Raw genomic sequence first — 24,132 nt, forward strand, 5'->3', positions numbered from 1 at the left:
AATTAAAAGGAACTCATTAAGCAACTTTAGATTACTACAGAGTTTCTTTAAGAAACAAAAACTGACTTCACTGAATCTGTCAAAACAAAATGCCCAGAACATCACGTTTCACAAGAAGACTGAGGCGGTGCTGCAAGTCCCTTCTCACAGAGGTTGATGAGGAAAGGCAAGCACACCAGTTTTGCTGATCTATACCTCTGCTGAGATAATCCCTGGTGCACCCAGCTGCCCTGGGACACAGAGCATCAGATGTGAAGAGGACAAAGGTAGGCAAGCCGTGGCAACCTGTTAGGAGACACACATCTGCAGAGAAAACTGTCACTGCTATTTACTGCAGATCAAAGCAGTCCAAAGCTATCTGTGCAATAAGGGAAGGAATCCTGCAAAATACCAGTAAAACTGAGTTCAAGAAGGACTTTAGAAAAGAAAATACCATAGAGTAAGAGAATGCCTAGGGATAATTCATGAACCAGCTGTCTGAAAAGTCATTCCCTTGCTTTACTTCTGCTGTAAGCAGTTGAATGCAAGATACGGTGACAAGATATGGAATATGCATGAGCTTGGCTCACTGTTCTTCACAATGAGATGGATGTAAATTCACAGCAACGTGGTTGGCATCTGCAGACTGACACCAGCTTTACACACATTTCAACACATATTTGTTCAGTGGGGCTGTTAAGGATATTCAAGCAGCTGATCAGGAACAAGTAATTCATTTTATTAATGATGGCCTTGGTCCAAACTGATGGTCAGACTACATCTGTCCTTGCACTGGCCACCTTATTTTCAAGCTCAACTCCTACCCTTGGAGTCAGAAAGGTCTAAGTGCTCTCTTTCAAATCCTCCTCCTTTTTAACAGCTTTAATCAGGGAAGGGAAACTTTCCTGTGTGCTGCCCTCAATGACCTTCAGCACTCCTCCTTACCTTAGGAGTGACTCTTGCAAAACTGCCCCATACAACAGAAAAAAACTCAATGGGTTACACCGAGTAGGCAGTTTGAGAGGGCCTGCCTGCTTGCTTTCACACTGCTTTTACTGAACAACTGCTATTTGCCCTCTATTTCTATTAGCAGTAACGCACTGAAACAAATGAATAGAATGAATGTCTGGTAAAGGTTGTATATAGTAAGGAGGACACATAAAAAGTTTACCTTACTGCAAAGTTGCAGAAATTTTACAGATCATATATAGACAAAGATGTTTCACATTTGGCACATCCTTAAAGGTAAATTGTCACAGAATCACAGAATCACCCGGGTTGGAAGGGACCTTAAGGATCATGTAGTTCCAACCCCCCTGCCTAGCAGGGCCACCAAACACACACATTTAGATCAGGTTGCCCAGGACCCCATCCAACCTGGCCTTGAACACATCCAAGGACGGGGCATCCACAACCTCCCTGGGCAGCCCGTTCCAGGGCCTAACCACTCTCCTTGTAAAGAAGGAGAGGTCCCACAGATTTAGGTTTGGGTTTTTTTGTTGTTGTTGTGGTTTTTTTAGGTTTTTTTTTAATGCATGTTAGAGAAATCACACTTTTCTACATTTTGAGTCTGTTAAATCAGGAGAATTTCCCTCATCTTTTCATGCAGTACTTAAGTTCCACCTAGTGGCTTTCAACAGCAATAACGCCAGACAGAAGACAACACATTTTATTGCCTAAATGCTTAATTTTCAAAATGTGTGTTTACTTGCAGAACCAATCTTACTCTTCTTTAGACATGTAATTTATCTTTCCATCTCTCTAAAGGTTCTCTTGGCCCTCTGACAGGAATTCTTCAGCTACCCTTAATCTGTTTTAAACTTAAATAATCAAAGAAGGGCTTAGGTTGGAATGGAAAGGACCCTAAAGCCCTCCCAGTCCAACCCCCAGCCATGGGCAGGGCTGCACCCCAGCTCAGCTGCCCAGAGCCCCATCCTACCTGGCCTGGAGCACCTCCAGTAATGGGGCACCACAGCTCTACGGGCAGCTGTGCCAGGGCCTCACTGCCGTCTGAGTGAAGAATTTCCTCCTAACATCTAATATAAATCTCTTCTCTTTTAGTTTAAAGGCCATTCTCCCTTAAAAAGTCACTCTCCCTCCTGATTATAAGCTCCTTTTTAAATACTAGAAGGCCACAACGAGATCTCCTCAGAGCCTTCTCCACACTGAACAGTCATAGCTCCCTCAGCCCTTCTTTGGAGATTTTCTTCAGCCCTAAAAAGGTTTTATATCAAACTAAAGCACATAGCTGTGCGAATATGAGTGTGAAGATGGGCTAGCTAAGAGCATTAGCACCTTGCATACAGGAGCTGGACAGCACTGTTGTCTATTAAATAAAGCAGTTCCTGTGTCTAACTCCAGCCATGTATTGCAGGGTAGTGTCTGGTTACTAGCAGAAGTCAACTGGTAACAAATCTGTCACGACTGGTAAAATCTGTCTCATTTCATAGAATTATATCATTAAGGATGAAAAGACTTCTAAGATCCTCTAGTCCAACCAATCCCCACCACGCCCACTGACTACGTTCCTCAGTACCACATCTACACGGTTCTGCAACACCTGCAGGGACAGTGACTCCACCACCCCCCAGGGCAGCCTGTGCCACTGCCTCACTTCTTTCTGAGAAGAAGCTTTTTTGTAATATTCAGCCTGAAAACAGTTGACATTTTCAGCTCAGAATCCCTTCAGAGTCAAGCAAGAAACAAGTGCTTACTAGACTGTGATTCAGATACCTATTTGAGATGTTCGCCTTTGGGTGAGATGAATTTTATCTTGGAAGTGTCTCACTTCCTCATTTCTGTTATAAGGACGCTCCAAGGAGCTCATTGATACGATGGCATCTGCATCACATCTTAAATCCCACCCATGGCACCTAACAAAAACTGTGCTGCACAGTATGTAGAACCATAGAACAGCTTAGGTTGGAAGGGACTTCAAGGATCATCAAGCTCCAACCTTGCTGCTGCATACAGGGCCACCAACCTCCACATTTAATGCTAGACGAGGCTGCCCAGGGCCCCATCCAACCTGGCCTTGAACACCTCCAAGGACAGGGCAACCACAACCTCTCCAGGCAGCCTGTGCCAGCACCTCACCACTCTCTTGGTAAAGAACTTCCCCCTGATATCAAACCTAAACATCCCCAAACCAGCTTCCCACCTGAGACACCACTGCTGTGCCTGTCAGGAGGTGCGTGGGCCATGGAAATAGGTGGGGTTGGCGCCTGAGTGCTCGGTGTTGTAGAGTAACAAATATGTTTGCATCAGCCACAGCTCAGAGTGTGTTGAAAGCTCCACAGGCATCCACAAGTAAGAACAGAAACAAAACATGCTTATTTTCATAAAGTCATAGAATCGTTAAGAGTTGAAAGGACATTTAAAGGTCATCTAGTCCAACTCACCTGCAATGAACAAGGACACCTACTGCTAGATCAGGTTGCCCAGGGCCCAACCTAGCCTCACCTAGGTTTTCAGTCTCTAGGGACAGGGCATCCATCACATCTCTGGGCAACCTTTTCCTCACTATAAAACAGTTTTTCCTTATATCTAACCTAAATCTACCCCCATCAAGCTTGAAACCATTTCCCCTTGTTCTATCACCACAGACCCTGCTAAAGAGTCTGTCCCTTTCTTTCCTGTAACTCACCTTTGGATGCTGAAAGGCCGCTATCAGGTCATCTCGGAGCCTTCTCTTCTCCAGGCAGAACAGCCCCAGCTCTCTCAGCCTGTCCTCGTAGGGGAGGCGTCCCATCCCTTGGATAGTTTTTTAGGGCTCTCTGGATGCACTCCAACAGGTCCATGTCTCTCCCGTACAGAGGATTCCACATGTGGCTGCAGTGCTCCAGGTGAGGCCTCACCAGTATGGAATAGAGGGGCAGGATCACCTCCCTCACCCTGCTGACCTTCCTTCTTTTGATGTAGCCCAGGATACAGTCGACTTTCTGGACTGTGAGGGCACAATGCTGGCTCATGTTCGGCTTCCTATCCACCAGTACTCCCCAACTCTTTTTCAGCAAGGTTGCGCTCAATCCTTTCATCTCTTAGCTTGTATTTCTAGTGGGGATTGCCTAGACCCAGGTGCAAGACCTTACATTTTGATTCTTTGAACCTCAAGAGATTCACCTGGGCCCACTGCTCAAGCCTGTCTTTGGTCCCTCTGGAGGGCATCCCATCCCTTGGGCATGTTGACTGAGCCCCACAGATTGGTGTCATCAGCAAATTGCTGAGGGTGCACCCAACCCCAGTATCAATGTCATTTATGAAGATATCAAAGAGTATTGGTCCCAGCACTGGCCCCTGGAGGATGCCACTTGTCACTGATCTGCATCCAGACACTGAGCCATTAACCACCACTCTCTGGACTCAATCTTGCAGCCAATTCTTTGTACACTGAACAGTCCACCCATCCATATATTTCTAATTTGTTGTGGCATCAAAGGCCTTACTGAAGATAAATGTCATCAGTGGCTCTTCCCTTGTCCATTGATGCAGTGACACCATCATAAAAGGCCATCAGGTTGGTCAAGTAGGATTCATAGAACGGCCTGCATTGAAAAGGACCACAATGAGCAGCAAGTTTCAACCCCCCTGCGATGTGCATACGGGTCCGTTTGTTCCCCCATCTCCCAGTGAGCTCTAGGAAGACGGGAAAGGGAGCCTGGAAGCAGGAGTATTACAGCACTTTGCACTTAAAAAACAACAGTGACAAGTAGATACACCACCACAGAAAACTAGCTTTCAATACTATTCCGTCGGAATACATCTCACCCTACTGTTCAGTTCTATTAAACTGGCTAAAGTAGGTTCTTCGTAGCATAGGAAAACTGTAATAACATTTAAAACAACTCAATTTCATGATTTGTGGAATGGATGAACAGTCTATATTTGCCTTAGGGCAGCTTTTTCTGTCCATTCTTATTTCAAGGAGCTTTACTTTTGGTCACATGAAGACAACTGGCTCCTCTATGCAAAGAAAAGGAGGCAACTTCCACAGTTTTGTTTTCTTGCTCTGCCAAAAATGAAGAGAGAAACTGAGGCCACAACACGTCTTTCTCGTTGTTGGGTCCAGCCTATGCTTGTGGTTTATCTGCAAGAAAAATCGTTCTGCAGCAGTTATTTCACCAAACCTGAGGACACTTGCAACACCAAACTGGTTGCAATCACTCAGTTACACTGGTTTTGTTTGTGGTGGTTGGGCTTAGAGGTGTCTTTGGTGGGGAAGCTTACATCATGCCCTGCCTTGCGAAGCTAGAATCACCTCCCCCTGCATAGCAGGTCACTGTGGTGGGCTCAAGAGAACACTGAAGAAACCATTCCGTAAAGCTTCACTTCATCACTGAATCCTTCTTGCTGAAACAGCATATTTGATCACGTGCAAATGCTGCTTTATTCCACGCTTATACAGCTGCACTCGCTGTCCTGTTGATAAGCTGGTCGGGCCGACCCGCTGCTCACAGACAAGTGAACTTCGGCGCTCGCCTTCCGTCAGCATTTCCCGCCAGAAGAAACGGCTACGGAGAAACTGCAGGGCGGGACTGAGGGGAGCCGCGCAAGCCAAATCGCCCTCGGAGATCCTAGAAGCAAGAGGCAAGGCGGGGCTTGCCGTTCTTTGCCTGTGGCCTAACGCAGCTCCAGCTGCTCGGAGCCTCGGGTGGGGGCGAGGAGGCAGCAGAACGCGGAGCTGGGCTGCAAGGCGCGGCGCGTGCTGGAGCACGCGGCGCCCGACGTCCCCAGGCACAGGAGGCATCGGCAGGGCTGGAACTGATAGGTGGCTCCATAGCTCAGTGGTTAGAGCACTGGTCTTGTAAACCAGGGGTCGCGAGTTCGATCCTCGCTGGGGCCTCGCAAGCTTTTGGCTTTCTTTTTTTCGTTAACTTTCTCTTTCCTATCGAATAGTTCCGTTCCGAACCCGCCTCCCCACTCCACTGGGAAAAAAAACACGCACGGCCGCAGGGAGAACGCGTCGCCGTCCCTGCCCCGCTCCCACGCAGCTCGGCCCGAGGGCTGGTCGCTAGCACCCTGCGCTGCAGACCCAGCTCGCAGCCGGCCTCGCGGCATGGCTGCAGCCAGCAGGTGGCAGCAGCAGGAAGCCCAACGCGGGAAGCAGCGCCGGCTGAAGCCCGAACTGCAAAATGGTGCCGCGCGCTGCGGCTCCAACCTCGCCCGAGGGGAAGGCGGTACGCGGGCACAGCCTCGGTAACGCCGCGGCCCCGTTGCTCCAGTAAATGCACCGCACTGGGGAAAAAAAAAAAAATGGCGGTTCGTTACAGGCCACAGCCGCCGAGAACGCAGCAGCCCCAGGTGCGCCGATCTCACGGTGCTCCTAACAGTGCCAGCCCACGTCACGGCCCTCAGGAACTCACACGTTGTTCGTAACTTCAGTAAAATATTTTAAATGCAGTTAAGGTTTAATACTTAAGGTTTAATGCCATTAAGGTTTAATAGAACACATACAGACCGCTAACACTGACAGAAAGGAAGGAGAGCAACAGTGAGGAACCAAAGGAAAGAGTGGATTCAGAGCATTTGTTCCACCACCTTACATATAACTTGCTTGTTTGAGGGATTGCCATGAGGTTCAAAAGCTGCTGCTTCATCTACTCTCCTTCCTTCTCCTTCCCACTTCTCCCTTAGCTTGTGCAGCTTTCTTTGGCAGAAGCTTCTTGGCTTCAGTTAGCTGGGAGCTCTTCCTTTTCGGCAGAGATGGTGCTGGTGTTGTTCTGGGGACCCTTGCAACCTTCTGCTGTTTCTGCTTTGCCTTGTGTTCACCATCAGCCCTGGTTTTCAGTGTCTTTTTATTGGACAGAGCCGGTTTCACTGTCGATGCTTTTGTCTTGGAGGATGCCATCTTTTTAGATTTCTTAGAAGAAGCTGTTGGGGTAGCTCCAGGGGGGCTGGAAGACCTTTTTGGGGGCTTGGTTGGTGAAGGTTCATTAAGGAACTCAAGGACAGTCTCTGAGAAGAGTAATTGAGATGTTTCTTTATCCCTACTTTCAGGCAGAAGGCTAATTTAGAAAAATACTGATACAAACTCTTAATAGAAGCGCAGCTTAGAAAAATATCTGGCATTCTAAAAAGAATAAACAGGTTGCATAAACATTTATCAAAAGATTCTTGGGTTTCTTGGAAATAAAGTCTGTTTAATCTTAGAAATTATGAATGTCTATTTAGGAAAATAAGCCCTGAAGGAATGTAAGAAAGCCCTGCACACTTTTCTCTGGCCAACTTCAGACTATGAATTTTTCACATTACACCAGTATCTAGAAATCCCAGATAAGGCAGTTTCAGCTTGCTAAATGTTTTTTCTACTTAATGACACAATGTAACCTCTGCTCTGGTCTAATAGGACAGAAAAAAAATAAAAAAGAAGAAAGGAGAGATGACTCCCCTAGATTCACAGAGGAAGAATGATGTGATTTGACCTGAGGAGCTTTTCACAAAGCAAGGACAGGCACCAAACCCAATGCCTAGGCAGAGCCATCAATTCCCCTGTGATGGCTGTGAGCACTGTTGCTTCACAACATTTAGGAAAATTCAAATACCAAGGTCTATCAGTCAACAGAAGCACACAGTACATGTGATTACCTGACTTCAAGATAGGTCCTGCTCAGCACTTTGGCTTTTAACTTCACTAGCTACATCAATCATATACATGTAAGACCACTGACAGCTTTGTTTCTTGGTAAAATTAAAGCCCAACTTACTTGCACGTGGAACAAATGCGATCCGTTTGCTCTTTATTTTCACTGTTACAGGCTTGTATTTACATTTCCCTGGTGGAGCTCGCCTTGAAGAAAAAAAAAAAAAAACAGAAAGATGCACAGATACCTGAGAAACTGTCCAGAAGTTTACAAGATCACCTCGTCCCAGCCCCCTGCCATGAGCAGGGCTGCTGATCGCTACTGACAGAGCTCTTTTTGCCCACTGACAGTACAGCATAAGGAGCTCCAGCCAGCCCCACAGAATTTGGTGTGACATCCAAAGGGTGCTGCTTCGGACATAACCGAAGGGACTGCATAGAGCAATAGACCTACATTTACCTATGTTTTCTGATCTTCACCAAGAGAAGGGCTGGAGAGAAAAATGACAAATAAGAACACGCTCTTCCAATTTGGCGTGCTTTTAGGCACAGAGCACAGCAGAGCATGACCTCAGGCACAGCATTTTCTTGTGATCAGCATTCTCCTTCAGACATGGGCAACAGCCAAGTGAGTGCTTTCCCCACACCACGTCAATTAAAAAGAAAAAAAAAAAAAAGACAAGCTACTAGGGCAGGCTTGGTGGTGGCTTTTGTTGTTTCTCCCTCTTCCCTAACTTTTAAAGCACCTTCTAACACCTCTTCTCCCTCCACTCTTGACTGAGGAGTTTGATGCCACTCCAGGTAGAAGCATGCCAGCCATGTGGGGTAGAAATAGAATAATCCCATAAAAAGCATGAAATTCCAAAGAAGAATGGGAAGACAATCTCCACTGAGAGTATGGTCAGAAGGCCAGAGTGCAGCCCAGGAGCTGGAGGCATCAGCATTCTACTCCAGGGCCAAGCTTTGCACACCCCAGACAAACTTGCCAAGCACTTAACCTGACAGACAAGGACAAACCTGAGCAGTTCTGCATCCAGGCTAATGGAAGCCAGAAAATACAAGAATACATTCCAGAGATCCACCTAAAAACAATGGATATGAAGCTCCAGAAGCACTGGACAGAGCTGGCTTGTTTCCAGCAAGCCTTTCAGAGCAGTGAAAGCATCACATTCCTGCCAGAGGGCTTGCTGCTCCCATGGAGCCATCCTAATGCAGTGCATTACTGCACAGCAATTCCTGGGCAGGAGGCCTCCTGGAGAGGCTCCTGCAGGGAAACAGAAGGCCACACTTGCAGGGATAGGAGAGGACTTATCACAATCTTCATATTATAGGAAATGTGAGAAGAAATGGAGCATATTTAAAGTGGTTGCTCACAATATTGTATTTTTTTTTTTTAACCCAAAAGTTTGAAAAAAAGTTGCATAAGTATACTCACAAAAACAGACTTCTGCAGGGATACTTACATAAAGTGGAAAAAACATTTTGCTTGGAAAACTCAGGTTCACACTCCAACTGTTTGAATGCTGCATGAACTGCCAGGTTTCACTTCTCTTTGTTAAGAGGAATTGTAGCTAAACCTTGGACTGCATTTTTATTTTTATTTAATACTAAAACTCAAAGTACATCACAAATACCTGCCATCACTTCCAGACTCTGTAAATGCTAGTACACATTTTTGGGATTCTTCCATTAGACGACTAGACTAATCGTCTTCCTTTAGAAGATGGACTAATTCCTGCTGATCTCAGGGAGAACTGGGTGCTCAACCTGCAAGGGATGATCTTGCAACCTGCTTTTCCCTTTGCCTCATCAGCTTTAATATTTCTCAGTTCACATGGAGAGGAGAATTTTCATATGGAAAATTAAACAAGATTCAAAATTATCTGCCTTCCATGTTGTAGTTCTTAAGAGCACATGAGGTTGACTCCTGTAAGCCAATTTCCTTGCATAAAATTAGGGACAGACATCCTTGCAGTCCTTGTGTCAAAAAGTGCAGTAAGACATCGAAGAATCAGATTACCAGTACTTTTCAATTAGCAAAAGGTCACTGTTAAATGTCCTAGGGAATGTTCATGGCTGATCTTATTAAACTGCATCAGCCTCAACATGTAACAGCACAGTTCACAAGAGCCTTGGCCTCAGCAGCATGTTCTGTTTTCCATTTAGATTGCTTTAGCAGCAGGGAACAGTCAACGCTGCAGTGACCATGCAAGATAACAAAGTCCTTCATACACAGAAATTGGGTGCTATGAGGGTTGGCAGTATCTTTTTTCCTCTCACAGATGAACCGTGCCAGGCAGATTTGAGTTGGAGAAAACAAGCCCTGGTAAGATGCATGGTAAGACAACTGATTTGCACCTTTAATTTGCTAGTAAGTGGAAATACATTCAACCCTTCACAGCTTAGGCTAGGTTTGAATTTATCAGATGGGCCAAGAGCCTTGACCATAACTATTTGCTTTCGTGTTGCCACATGTCAGCCTTTCATTGTGCTTTACTACTTTATGGTTTATCAATTCATTTTCTGACTTCCCTTTCATTATGGAAAGGAACATGATGACAGCATAAAGTAAAATCAAAAAAGAAAAGTATCCTTGCTGTTATCAAATCAATTTTCTTTGATTTACAAGATCTCTGGTTGAAGTGTAAACAAAATGTTCCCCTCTCATAACCCTGAAGAACATGCATTTAGATATCACTGTGTTATACTTTAAAGGCACAAACAAGGAGATCCAATTTTGATTCTCACTGTCCCAGATCTTAAAGTTATCAGAACTTGGTCCACTTTTGGGTACACACACGATAAGTGAGGAACAAGTTCACTGAAACCGAGAAGTTGCACCAGATGTACAGTGGGTCAACAGAAATCAAGGTCTGGAGGTAGAAGGTAGTGAGATTATGTTTCAGAAGTACTTTGAATTCTGTCTCCCATGGCAGTTAAAGAATGTGTGGTGATTACAGAAGAATTTGACATTAAAAACGTCTTTAGTTACTAACCTTGCAGGATCAACAAACTTGTAAAGAGATCCATGTGGCGCATAGGCACTGGGATAAGAAGTGGACATAAAATACAGCTCACCTAAATGGAAGTGAAGAAAAGCAGTTTCAGGTTTAAGAGTCCAAACTGAAACCCGGTTCCACTTTTCCCTGTTTTCTGTCTCTTCACTAGTTAACATGGTCAGAAAGAGAACCCTTTTGGTTGCTCTCTCAGTCGTGCCTTACTTCACCCTGCCCTATTGTAGGCTGACTTCTGGGGACAACAAGCGATCTCCTGAATGCAGCAGAGTTTCACACAAGAGCAGACCTCAACCAAACACAGAGCATGAGCAGGGCCTTCATGAAGATGACCTTCTACATGGTTACTTTCCTATGTATAAAGACATGCTTTTTAAAATTGTTTTTACCAAAGAAACATCCAGAAGCTAGAAATTAGAAAGGAAAACTACAAAATTATTTAGCCATCTCTCAGAGGCACAAAAAAAAAATAAAAAAAAAGCATGCAAAGGATCTAAACTGGCTATCCATGCAAGGCAAAAGCTTCTTATTACTGTATGGCTGCCAAGGAGAGCAACTGCTCTTGATGTCTTTCCTTCAGCACCCACTAAAATAATATTCAGGCAAATTACAGCAACTTGTAAAAGAGAAAAAATTATTGTAGCATTTCAAATTACAGCACCATAATAGTTTCTGAACAGCAACAAGTAGAAGAGACATTTAACATCCACTCACCCCACACTTAGAACAATTAAAAATTGTACATAGTTCATGCTAAAGGCTAAATCTGACAAAACGTGCCAGACAAATGGCCTAGGATCTTCTTCTGACAAGTAAAGCTCTTCTCTGCTAAATCATGAAATCTCTCCCTAGAGCATATCTGAGCATCCCATAAATTTGCTTTGGTTTTTTATGTTGCATAGACCTTTGTCAGGAGACTGTGTAGAAGTAAACGAAGTATGCATTTAATCTCTGTGAAAGTCTTGTCACCATGACCACAAAATATCTCTATGCACTGAGACATTTCCACAGAACTCTGAAAACCAGCCTCTGTTTTCATTGCCAGTAAAATCTTCTGGTCTGTAATCCTAGTGTGAAGTATTGTTGCTTTGAATAGATGGAGGAATTTAAACTAATAAGAGGAAGAGATTCAGATTAACTACAAGAATTCAAGCAAGAATGAATCATGGAATCACAAGGGTTGGAAAGGACTTCAAGAGATAGAGTCCAATTCTCTGCCAAAGCAGGTACCTACAATAGGCCACACAACCAGGTCCAGAAGGGTCTTGAATATTGCTGTGGAGGAAGACTCCACAAACCTATTTAAGCAGCCCATTCCAGTGCTCCATAACCCTTACCACAAAGATGTTCTCCCACATGTTAGTACAGAACTTAAGTTTTAGGCCATGACTCTTGGTCCTATCACTACATATCATGGAGTGATATCATCTGTTTGCCTCCCACCTCCCATTAGACATTAAAAACATTTATCAGATCCCCTCTCAGTCTTCTTTTCCCCAGCCTAAACTAACCCTGTTCACTCAGCCTTTCCTCATAGGGGAGAAACTCCAGGCCCTTTATCATCTTTGTGGCCCTCCACTGGACTCCTCTGAGGAGATCCCTTTTTAAACTGGGGAGCACGGAACCGGACACTACATTCTACATGAACTGTCACAATGGAGGAACAAACTGTCTTGATGTAGCCTTTTCATTAATAAAATAACTAATAAAAAAAGAAGGTGTACCATAAAATCAACAGCAGTTCAAACTCTGTAAGGAACCTGGAGCATTCCAAGTGAAGTTCACTTGAGGATCTGATTCCTGAACTTCACGAAGCCAGCCTGCAACAGCTTCACAGGATACAGGACACCTCAGAACCCCCTTCCTGCCACACTGAAATGGCTACAAACCTGTCGTTTAGCGCTTACTCTTTAGCAACACTTGTGAGAAGCAGCATAAGTTCAGTGTTCGCCCCAGAGCACAAAACTGACGGTATTATTTCCAATGAAGGTAGGACTGGCAAGATACTCTACCTGCTTCATCCTCAGCAAATGAGATGATGAATTTACTGTAAGATCTGATCATCCCAGGGAAAGCACAAGCTTTTGTGCTGCCAATGCAGATATCTTGCTTCTTCCACTTATTTGTCTTCTCATCTTCCCGTAAAGCCATAAGTCGACTAGATGAAAAATAAAACTTTTATGTTTTATCAAGATTTGTTCCTGCCAAAATCATGCATTACTGACACTGAAGTGTCAGTTAAGACCCCAACTGTTGACTAGCTTTGATCATCTCTTTCAGAAAAAAAAAAAGCCTGAGCAAAAGCAAACTCATCTTAAGGACCTAACTTGGAAGAAGTTTAGAATCTCACCAAAATGTTGTCACAATGGTTACAGCCCTTAATCTAATACACAAGTATATTGGGTTCTCATTTACTCCAGTTCAAAAGGTCTCTGTTACATTGTTAAGGTCCATACGTATGCAGAACAGGAGATGCAGAGAAAGTGACTCATCTCACCCATTCATGAAATCACCGAAGATATAGAGGCCATTCAGGTTGGGCGATTCACATCCTCTGTACACATAACCTCCAGTGACAGACTTGCCCACATTGCGGCCATAAGCAAATATTGGAAGAATATCATCTGTTAAACACAGAAACATGAGAACAGAGAAATTTATATCCAAAGAGAATCAAAAAGCAGTTGTTCAGTAATACTAACGGGCACAAAGTGACATTAAGGAGTAGAAGAGTTGAATAAATGGCATAATTTAAACTTCAATGGGGATTCAGTCATTTATTCCAGGACAGAACCAACCCAGGGCTTTAGAGAGCTCTCTGCAGAAAGGTAGCAACCTGTAGGCAGAAATATCTTACAGATCTGTCACTGCACCACCCAGCAGATTGCCTTTACGAGTTCCTAGAGGATAGAATCAAACAATTGCAAGGCAGCTCAGCATCTTCATGGGCTTGCTGCCATTCTCAGAACAGAACATGCATAAATATGTAACCTACAAACAATTTGTCATAAGATTTCTGAAGATAAATGCTTTGTTTCAGGCAACATTAATGCTGAATTCAACACTTCTTGAAGCCCAGAATCAGATCCTACAAAATTATGCAGCCTGGGGGAAAAAGTGAAGACAGGACTATATTTCATCTTTGATCTTAATGAGGATACAGATCACAAATGTAGCTCACTAAAAATTAAAGGCAAAATCTAAAGTGGTTTATTTTTAAAAAGAGCCATGAGTACAAGCATAGGAGAGCTGTTGATGACAAATACTCATACTTGTAAATGCAAGTTTGCTCATGCAGATGTTTCAGAAACATCCATACCAGCTTGAGATCAGATGTTTTCCTCCAAGAACTGAAGGAACATTACATAACATAATACCCAGTCCTACTACCATGCTCTACAAAGACCATCAGTATCCACTCTTTGTTGAAGGAAGCCAAGTGAGTCAAGTTTGTCTGGTCACACCTACATCCAGATCCAGAGCACAGAGTGTGTGTTCTGCTGGAGCACTCTACTCACTGGGATACACTGGCTCTTTTGTAAGATGTGTTTCATGGTCCCAGCACCAGCCTGGTTGCCCTGCCTTTTCCATAGCCACGCTCAGAGCTTCTGAAGAAAGCTCTGAAGGAAACAGAGCATCAGTTTTGTATGTAGACCCAATCTATTGGGTTCCCAAGGAAAGCAGTCTGGAAAAGCCACAGGCTTTGACCTTAAGTTCCACTTTCAGTGTAGGACAAGGAATTCCCTCCCTGAAGGTGGTCAGCATTTCATATCAACACAAGGGCTGGGGAGAAGAGATTTCTGCTTTTAAGTAAACAATCCCCAATCAACAAGGAACTGGATTGTTCAGCTACATGGAAAAGTAATACTATAGCCAACTAAATACAAGTAGTATAAAAATAAAGTAAGCTCCTATGAGAAGCTTCTTCCTTACCCAAGGAGGAATTATGGCAAAGCTTTGTGTCATAGCATTCAAATCCCTCTTTCGCTCTCCAGCCATAGTTTCCTCCTTTAACAATTATGTCGACTTCTTCAAACCTGTTCTGTCCAACGTCCCCACAGAATATCCTCCCTCTTCCCTTCTTTGTGACAGGATCCCCCCGGTCAACCGCACAGCGCCACATATTCCTGACCCCATAAGCATAAACCTCAGGGCGAGCCTTGAGATCAGACACAAAAGGGTTATCAGGAGGGATGCGATATGGCTTGCCATCAGGACCTCTTCCATCCACATCAATCCTCAAGACTTTCCCCAGCAAAACACTCCTAAAGAGAGCAACAGATAAAGACAGATTTACAAGCATGAGTGTGAGAAACAAGTGAAGACATGGACAGTTCCCTCCCTTCTTCCCCAAGGAAAAATTATCTGTTCAAAAGAGTAAAACAACAGCTGGTATGTTTTGCAACTAAATCACAGAAAACTCTTCCACTCTTCTCAGTGAATTGGGTCCCCTCTACTTTCAAAACACAAAATTTTAACTAAGTTTTGTAATTATGAACAAGCACTTCCCAGAAGCACTGTTACTTTACTCTTCCATACTGTCTCATTTCTAAGCCCTGCGACTTGGTAGATGAGCTCAATGTTTTCGCCTGCACTCCTACTTACTTGTTCTGAGCATTCCCAAATTTCCCAAAAGGGTCTCCAGCTTTCCCTCCATCCCCTATGAATAGATACAGATAGCCATCCACACCAAAGAGCAGTTGCCCACCATTATGATTTGCAGCTGGTTCTTCAAGTTCCAAAAGATTCCTAAAAGAAAACAAAATAAATGAAATCCAGATGTAGTTACTGGAAGGAACTGACCATTCAAGGCAGGCCACAGAAGTAGTGCATTCCTACTGTAGAAGAAAGCAAAATCACCTAGCTGTGCAGATTCCTCAGATGCAGTGCAAGGGCTCAGCTACACCCTAGTTCTTGTGAGCCTGCAGCTTAGAGCTGGCTGCATGCCTTGTAGCAGTGCACTTTATGGCACCCCTTGATGAACAATAACCACAAGCCATGTAGCACACTCCTGCTCCATGTACCACAGCTTTAACCTGCACTGCCTCAATACCTCTAGCACTAGCTGCAGTGCTCACCTAGCACTATAGGCAGAGCAGTGTCACAGCTCACTTGCTAACACAAGCAGAAACACACAATGCGTTCACTAAAGCAAAGAGTTGTTGCCCTGTGAACTCCAATTGTGGAAGCTGGGTTCTACTTTCTTATATGAAAAGTAGCTGGTGGTTCTAAAGGCTTCAGCACCATCTTTGGAGTATCATATGGTGACTGCAAAACTTGAAAGAAAATAAGTCTGCTATTAACAAGTTCTTCTCTATCACTGAGACTAGTTTTGGCAGGGGGTGGGGAAACACCAGATCAAATGAATGTACAGTACTGTACTGAAACATCCTTGTTCCCCCAGAGCACAAAAAACTTCCAAGGAAAGTTGTGCTTTACAAGCTTCAAGGCTTGAAGTTATTACTGCTCTTTAAAAAGGCAAGAGTACAGAAAGACAGAACGATTCAAAAGTCTGGATCCTGGGTTGTTTTCACGTCTTTTTAGTTTGCTGTGCAGACTTCAGCCAACTTGCCCCATTAGCTTTTTAACAGACACACTCAACATGGGAACAGTGCCAGTTCTGCAAGGGGGAAAGACAAGAACATAGAAAAACATTTCTTACCATGGCACACAGTAGCATTCAACATAAACGTTACCTTTCTGAGTGTGGATCTGCTCTGTTGGCATCAGAGGCCAAAACCTTCAATTCACTGATTCTGATTTTTTCCACTTGCTTCTTATCCATATATGAATAATAGATGTAAAATTTCCCATTGTTCTTGTAGTTGGGGTGGAAAGCCATCCCCAAAAAGCCTCTTTCATCCCCTATCCACGGCGTTGCCAGCACGATACTTTTAATATCCAAAAATGGCTCCTCCAGCCGGCTGCCATCAGGTAGGTAGACCCAGATGATCCCCACCTGCTCAGCTACAAACATACGGTGGGTCTGGTCGTTGGCATGCAGCATGAGGACCGGGTTCCTCAGGCCATTGGCAACCTCGGTAAGGCAGAGCTGGAGGCAGCCCCTGCGGTCCTCCACCACTGAGCCCAGGTTGCGGTTGAGGGCCGTGTTCCTCAGCACGTTGGGGAAGCAATAGTCCTCGTCATGCAGGCGAAGGAGGTTGCAGAAGCGAGTCTTATTGGTCTCACAGCATTCTTGAATGTGCTTATCACTGGTGAGCAAGCTGATGGCAGAGCGGCAACTGAAATGAAACTCAGAGCAGTAGTCGAAACAAAGTCCTGGAAGGTTTCTGAGAGGCGTCCTTGGGTTTTCAGCATCATAGAGATGTGCAGCATACGGAGAACATTCCTAGAAAGTTAAAGAATGCAGTTGTGCACACATCTAGGAAAAGCCAAGGCTCCTCTTTGTAGAAGCAAAGCAGTGAAATGAAAAATTAATACGGTAGAGAGCACAATGAGTCATCTTTGGAGTAGTAGAAAGCCACTCAATATACAGCTAAAAGGAACTCAGAGCTCAGTAGCAGCTTCCTTCAGCAAAGCACTATCAGCTGCACCTAAGTTACTCCCAAAAGAAAGACATCTACGCTGTGGAATCCTCCATCGCTACAGGCTCCTATGGATTTATTAAGAGATTTTTCTATCAATCTACTCTGACCTCTGCTATTAGAAGTCTCCCTTTGTTTCATCTGCTAGATTTTAAGCCAGGCATTTTATTCTCTGTCTGTTAAAAGCAGGTTATGTTTTCTACCTTGCTGTAGGGATCTTTTGCTCTGCTCTCCCACAAGAAAAAAGTGACAAGGAAAGAGGCACTGATCAGCTCAGTAGGCTGTCAGTGAGCAGTTCTGAAGAGATGCACAGGAGCAGGATGACAGCATGACAGAGGTCTGTAAAAGTCATGAGACATTGAAATGATGAATGAGCATTGCTTGTTCAACCTCTACCCCAGAAGAAAAATGAGGAGCATCAGATAAGATTAGCAGGAGATAAGTTAGAAAAGGAAGCAAAATACTTTCTTTGCCAGAGAAAATTGCAGTTACTAGACATGTACACTGGCTCACAGCAAGACTAGATGACCGAATGGAAGAGAAAACCACTGATGATTGAGTGCCAAGAAAGTCACATGTGATTTCAGAAGTGCCTGAGCTGAAAACAACTGGAAGCTAGGAGCACATTCTGTGCATTCACCCTCCTGTTACATGCTCCTCCAGCAGCTTTTGGCTACTTTCAGACAGGACACTGGGCTGAATTGGTCTGAAGCTGTACAACTTCAACTACATTCTGACATGCATAAAAGTGCATAAATCTCAATTGTGGTTGAGATTTAGAACTATTCTGAGAAAATGAATCTCATCCTATGCAATTCATGTAGCTACCATTAACTCCATATGCAATCTTCAGCAAAAAAAGAACTGCAAGAAATGCTTTCAAATATTGTGCATCTGAAACTCCCTTCATCTGTCATTAGATTTTAGCATGTGCAGTAATAAAAAAAAATCAAGCAGTAGGCTTGAATTTGTTACTATATCCAAATTCACCATCTTGCAAAAAAAAAATGTGGCCAGAACTTCCATAAAACATTTATTAAAATCTCACAAATTTATATTAGTCAGTAAAAAACTAATATAAATTTAAAATTTATTTTTAATTTAATTTAAAAGCAAAGGAGCTGCAGACAGATTATTTTACTGGTTTTCATGCCAGCAGCCTAAAATAATCTGTCCAGAGTTTTTATTGGTCAGATACGTTACAGAATCATTCAAGTAGGAAAGACCACCAAGTCCATCACATCAACCATCAGCCATCTGCACCATGCCCACTAACCACATCCCTTGGTTAGGGGTTCTTGAACACTGCCAGGGATGGCCAGGGATGGTTACCACCTCCCTGAGCAGCCTGTGCCAGTGCCTCACCACTCGTACTGAGATTTTTTTGTTGTTGTTATATTCAACCTGTTCCTCCCCAGCACAACTTACAGCCACTACTTCTCACCCCATCAGTGTTAACCAGGAGGAGAGGCTGACCACCAGCTCACCACAAACTCCCTGCAGGAGCTGTAGAGAGCAATAAGGTCTCCCTGATCCTCCTCTTCTCCAGACTGAACAACTCCAGTTCCCTCAGCTGCCCCCCGTAAAGCTTGTACTCCAAATCCTACACCTGAAGGTAGCTACACAGACAAGCTCAAGAAAGGAGAATTACTACACTAGTATCTTTACTGCTACATTAAATAAATCTGCTTAAACAAAATTGAACATCCCTTACGCTCCACAGAAACTTCAAGGATTAGATGGCCTTACAGTAGTTACTGTGAGTCTGCCTTCATTTTGCTCAAGTGTGTATGAAACAATAGAGTTAATCCAGCTACACTACAGAGCAGAATCAGCAGAAGCTGCTGAGATAATATTAATAACTCTTTGCTATTTTCTAATAGCTTGCCTGCAAAAAGAGTGTGCATTCAGCAATAAAGCGAGGCCTGAGATTTAAAACTCCCTTAGAAGTGTGATTGTCTGTACTTCCTATCCCATGCTACGTTTTCCTATTCCATACTCACGGCTTTCAATCAGCTTTAAAAAGGCTTATTTTGCCTTCGGTTTATTTTTTGGTTTTGCTTTTTCCAGCCTCTCCTTCAGCAGCTTCCTGAGCAGAGAAACATCCTCTCAGCCAGCAGCCAAACAGCTGTCCTAGCACATGGAGCACGGTTTGCATCCAGGGAGATTTCACAGCCTTCAACTTGAACAGCACCATCTTAAGAACATCACAGGCAGTTTTCAGAGTTTCATTTTCCATTTTTGGGCTAAATCCTCAAACTACACAGCTGAGTGTCAGACTCAAAAAGCTACCAATGCTTACAGCACGCTTAGCTAGCAGAAATACCGCAAAATGAAGCAACTCTATCAGCAAAGACAGATGGCTTTAGAGTCTGCTTGGAAACCTCCCCAAGTCAGTTATCAAGAGAAACAAAGTAGGTTTAGAGTTACAGCAGGAAATCCGTGGTCCTGAGCACATCCTCATTGAATCCTCTTCTGTCTTCAAAGGAACACAGCTCATTGCAGAGGTAAAATGCACTCTGTGGCATTGTGCCTGGGCTCTGCAGGACCACTGAGATTGCTGCAGCAACTACTAATTATTGTGATGCTGTGGAGGTAGTAGAATAAAGACTACTTTCCATCCCTTTCAGATGAGATCAGTAACAATTTGATCCAGCAAAATGACATTGCTTAAGTGAAATCACTCTGTAGATATTTGCTTCTCCACTATTTCAACAGCCAAATAACAATTGTCAAAAAACTCAACATGGTTGTGACAGCACAAACAGGAACAAACTTTATAGGAGCAGCAAGATGTAACAAACCCAAGTTCCTCCCCATCAAATAATGAGCAAGTGAATTCCAGAAAAATAAAGAAAGCCATAACTTACTACTTCGAAAAGTGTATGTCTCAATTGAGGAGAAGGACTCTTGCTACAAAATATATTTATAAGAAATCCAAATTGAAATCACACCCTGAGTGAACAACCTAAATCTGAAGAGGAAATAGCCACGTTTTTACAGCGTTTCTTTTCTACTTGGATCATGCAGAAAACATTTGTAACACCAACACCGGCCATCCTGCCAGTACCTGCAATGCACTGCTTGCTGGTTTACTGACTGTAAAGTGACAAACAGAACCCTGCTGTTACTCCACTCAGCCCTAATGCTGAAAAAGTTCTCATCCCCCATGCAGATGCCAGCACCTTGCCAGCATCCAAAAGGATGGTAACATTTTGGTACACAGATGAAGTTTTAGGGCAAAGGAAATTTTAACTAGGATAGTTTTATATGTTCTTAGTAAGAAGTGTGGCTTTTGGCTGCTTGGTCTTTTGGCATGCAGTAAGTGCTGCTCTGCATGACTAAGAACTGTTAAAAAGGAGCTCAGATCTGTTCTTTAATTAGGGGGACAGAGAAGGAGAGCTCAGGGAGAACAGAGCAGTGCCTGTGGTCTTTTGTCACCACACAATGCCTGCTTCTGTGAGGCAGATGGACATCATGCAGACAGCACCAATAGAAACAGCAGCTGAAGACTCAGGATTTTGCTGCTGCTGCATGAACCTACTTCCTAATAAACTGCTATACTTCTAACCACCATTTGAAGCATCCTCAGCAGGATCATAATCAGGATATCTCCTTCTTGTGATCCAGGGATCTAAGTGCTTTGCCTGATAATTCTTGCATCATTTCATCCTGTAGAATTTGTAGTCCAGAACCTACTAACTGCAAGCAGAAAATAAAGTATAGACCTATAACTCTCCCCTTTGCTACAGGAAAACTAGCAGAGCAGCGAGATTCCCATCATCACCTGAATCGGGCAAAGCTTTCGTAAACCATTACTGCTATCAAATGTCACTATATCTTGCCAAAGCACTTTGCTAAATGCATGCTGAAGATTTGATGCCATTACTCTGTCCACCTACTTCTCCCATGCTCCCTCACCTCTTCTCCCAGCAAGACATCCATAACAGACTATCAGAACTACAACTGACCCCAAGTAAGCCCAAAACACAGGACAAAGCTACAGATTTTCCACCCTACCTGACAGAGAATATCTTTGATATATGTTCCACACAGCTTATGCCCCCGAGGATCAATATAATCCAGGATCTCATGGTATTTTGCTGCAATGCTATTGTCTCTCTCCCGGTCACAGCAGCCAAAGTTTTCATAGGCAGAGCAGAACTCCAGGTGGAAAGGAGGCTGGAAAGGTGGCCCATAATCCAGGCATTGAGGATGCCCTAGGACACTGCCTACGCAGCAGAACAAGCAGAGACAAAGACAGACACATGGGCAAGAAAAGGAAGCTCTAGAGCTACTGCTTCTCCTTCCAGCGCCTGGCCAAACATTCACTTTCTTCAGTGTAGGCTTCCTGAGGTCAGATGTATGGAAATCTTGGACCTCTGGTTCATTCATTCTCTCCGCTTTATTAATTGCCAGCCACAGAGCTCCACACTCACTCGCTCAGGTTTGCTTACATTCCCGCTTCCTTTTTCTCTGAAGTTTACTATTTGGCTGGAGAGAAACCTTCCAGCCTGCCCCTTTGGTATTTCACACGTCACATGGCTGAACACTCCCCCCTGGATATTTCTCACGTCCCTAGGAGCACTCACAAATCTAATCCCCACAGCTTAGTTAAATTAACTGAGAAATCATTCCCCAAGAAATACAAAGATGGGAGTGTAAGTTATGATTGTTACACACAGAACAGGATAACCTCTCCATTAGCAAAACAGAAGATGAACAGTTTCCAATTGCTATCACTTTGAATCTGGTTTGAGACTGAATAGGGGTAAGTAATAATTTAGAACCAAACTGAGGAGGCAGTAGCTAACCATGTGTACAAGTCATTCCAGGACAAGACCATTTTACAGAGGTACTGCTGTTACCCACAAGCCTAGGTGGGAATTAATATGAAGAGGTACTCGAAAGAGTGAAGGAGAAAACAGTTCTAAGGTACCAGAACCTGAAATTGACTGCATTATGTGGCAACCCTGTACTTAAGCTGATTGACTTTAGTGATGCATCTTGAAGACTGTTTAACATCACATCAGATTTTTGTCCACTTTTCTCTCTTGTGAAGAACATGCAGCGCTTCTCCCAGTTGCCTGGTACAGCATCAGCTGCACGTGCACTGTGCTTGCACACACTGCCCTCAGCCTGGCATTCTGAGGACAACACTTGTCTCACTCCTCATTCCTTCAGCGTTGAGCTCTTCGTGTTAACTAACCTTGTCCACCAGTTTGAACTTTTCCTGTTAGAACTTAAACCTCCCTCCTCCTTCCCTAGAGATATGCCATCTGCAGACAAAACAACCCAGAATATTTACATATGCAGAGAACTTCACTTTCAAGTTAATGCACAACAGCAGAGGCAACACACATCACTGCTTTCACAATGAGGTGAGAAAGCCGCAACAGTTTTACTTGCATTTAGATAAGGACAGAACACGATGTCCCACAGAGGACATCTACTGCTCACTTTACCCAAACACTCTTAGCTGAAGAAAAACCCCACTGCAAACATACCATCTCACATCACTCTAAATGCAACCAGACAAGACTGAGTGGAACTTTCCATTTACCATCACAGATACAATCAACTATGGAAAGCCCTAAAGGACTCCAAATTCAAAGCAGTATAAAGCACACCAACACTGGTTCTGCAGGGACTAACCGAGGGTAGAGTACACATCTGCTTAGTGCTGACACCTGTGTAGTGCTGACAACGTGCCTACAGTGCTCCAAATGCAAATCCAAGTCTTGTGCAAGTCTTTGGAAATGAAATTCCAGAACAGGAGATGGAATATCTGAAGGACAACACACTGGGCACGTGGACCAAGAGATTTGGATTCCCTTAGCAAGTTCCTTGCTTCAACATAAACGAGGCAAGGAAAGATTTGCTATTTGCTTCATGGAAACACCTCACAAGTTTTGTACGCAGGATGAGGAATCAATTCAGAAGAAAACCAAACCTTGACCACAGAATTCAGAGCCAAAGCAGAATATTCCAATGCACTAGGAGTCAACATATTCAAAGTACAATGCACAGGCTTGAGAACACAGTATGGCATTCAATAGCATGAATAGAAAATTCCACTCAGGACTTGAGATTAACAAGTTTGGGGTTTTTTTTTCTTTCAGATCCAAGTCCTACACGTAAAGAAACTTGTGATTTCCCATAAGACATGAAAGTAATACTCAAGACTGTCATGCAAAAACTAGTACCATGCTCATCTTCCAGTGCTGACTGCAGCTCTGCAGTTCCCTTCTGTCACTAGAACATGATCCCTGGCAGCAATCTTGTTCCCAGAGAAGGTGACAGGAGAAAGCTCTGAGCACAGTGGATTAACAGATTTTTTCAAAGACATCAACTCCTTCTTGTTCTCACATTCTTACTGCCACGCGAATCTCTGCTGCTGTCCCGCATTTTTTTCCCCCTCTTTATCGAAAGGGTGCACATGGTTCCCACAGGCAGCTAAGGGGACATAAGAGGAATGAGCATCTAGTTTTGTAACTCTGTGTTAAGTCATACGATATCAACTCATCTGCACACCAGCACAGAGATGAGGGAAAGTGGCACAGAAGACAAATACTATCAAAACACACCCAGGCCCACCTCCAGGGAGTCATCTGCTCTATCAATGGCCCAATTCTGAAGCCCAGAGGAACACAGTGTCAGGCAGAAATCCAAATTAACGACTCCAAGGAAGGGGCATCCTGTCTGGTCGCCTCCCAGGGCTGTCCCAGGAAAGCCCCACTGTCCATGCACAAATCCCATCAAGATGAATCACTGCACACAGCTGTTAGGATCATCCTTCGGACTAAAGGGAGCTGCTTCCTGATGGTGTGGGATACTTCAATAGAGGCAGAGCATTTTGAAACAATCAAAATTCAACTTAAGACCCATAATAAAGCAGTAGATCATCACAAAACAAGGCAGCAGCCTTCTTATGAAGACAGAAATAAAGAAGCAGTTATGGAAAGTAGTTTGCACTGTTCAAATACTCAGAGCACATCACAAGACCCAACACTAA

General features: G+C 43.9%; 1 protein-coding gene and 1 non-coding gene across 2 annotated transcripts; one reads left to right on the forward strand and one right to left on the reverse strand.

Annotated features, from left to right (window-relative positions):
- The first annotated feature begins 5,748 nt into the window (after positions 1-5,748).
- Positions 5,749-5,821, forward strand: TRNAT-UGU. The gene has a single exon. It is a non-coding gene; the product is annotated as a tRNA-Thr (tRNA).
- A 544-nt stretch (positions 5,822-6,365) lies between these two features.
- Positions 6,366-23,062, reverse strand: HHIPL2 (HHIP like 2). Its single transcript, XM_042814878.1, has 9 exons — positions 21,138-23,062; positions 16,269-16,921; positions 15,178-15,321; positions 14,506-14,837; positions 13,070-13,196; positions 12,585-12,730; positions 10,555-10,636; positions 7,683-7,765; positions 6,366-6,933 (listed from the first exon to the last, which is right to left on the reverse strand). Exons 1-9 carry the CDS (start codon positions 21,510-21,512, stop codon positions 6,572-6,574), a joined length of 2,304 nt encoding a protein of 767 aa, XP_042670812.1. The 5' UTR covers positions 21,513-23,062; the 3' UTR covers positions 6,366-6,571.
- Positions 23,063-24,132: the final 1,070 nt, after the last annotated feature.

This window comes from Centrocercus urophasianus, unplaced genomic scaffold (genome assembly GCF_019232065.1).
Source record: "Centrocercus urophasianus isolate 14NV4802_14NV808 unplaced genomic scaffold, USGS_Curo_1.0 seq_10, whole genome shotgun sequence".
Taxonomy (NCBI): domain Eukaryota; kingdom Metazoa; phylum Chordata; class Aves; order Galliformes; family Phasianidae; genus Centrocercus; species Centrocercus urophasianus.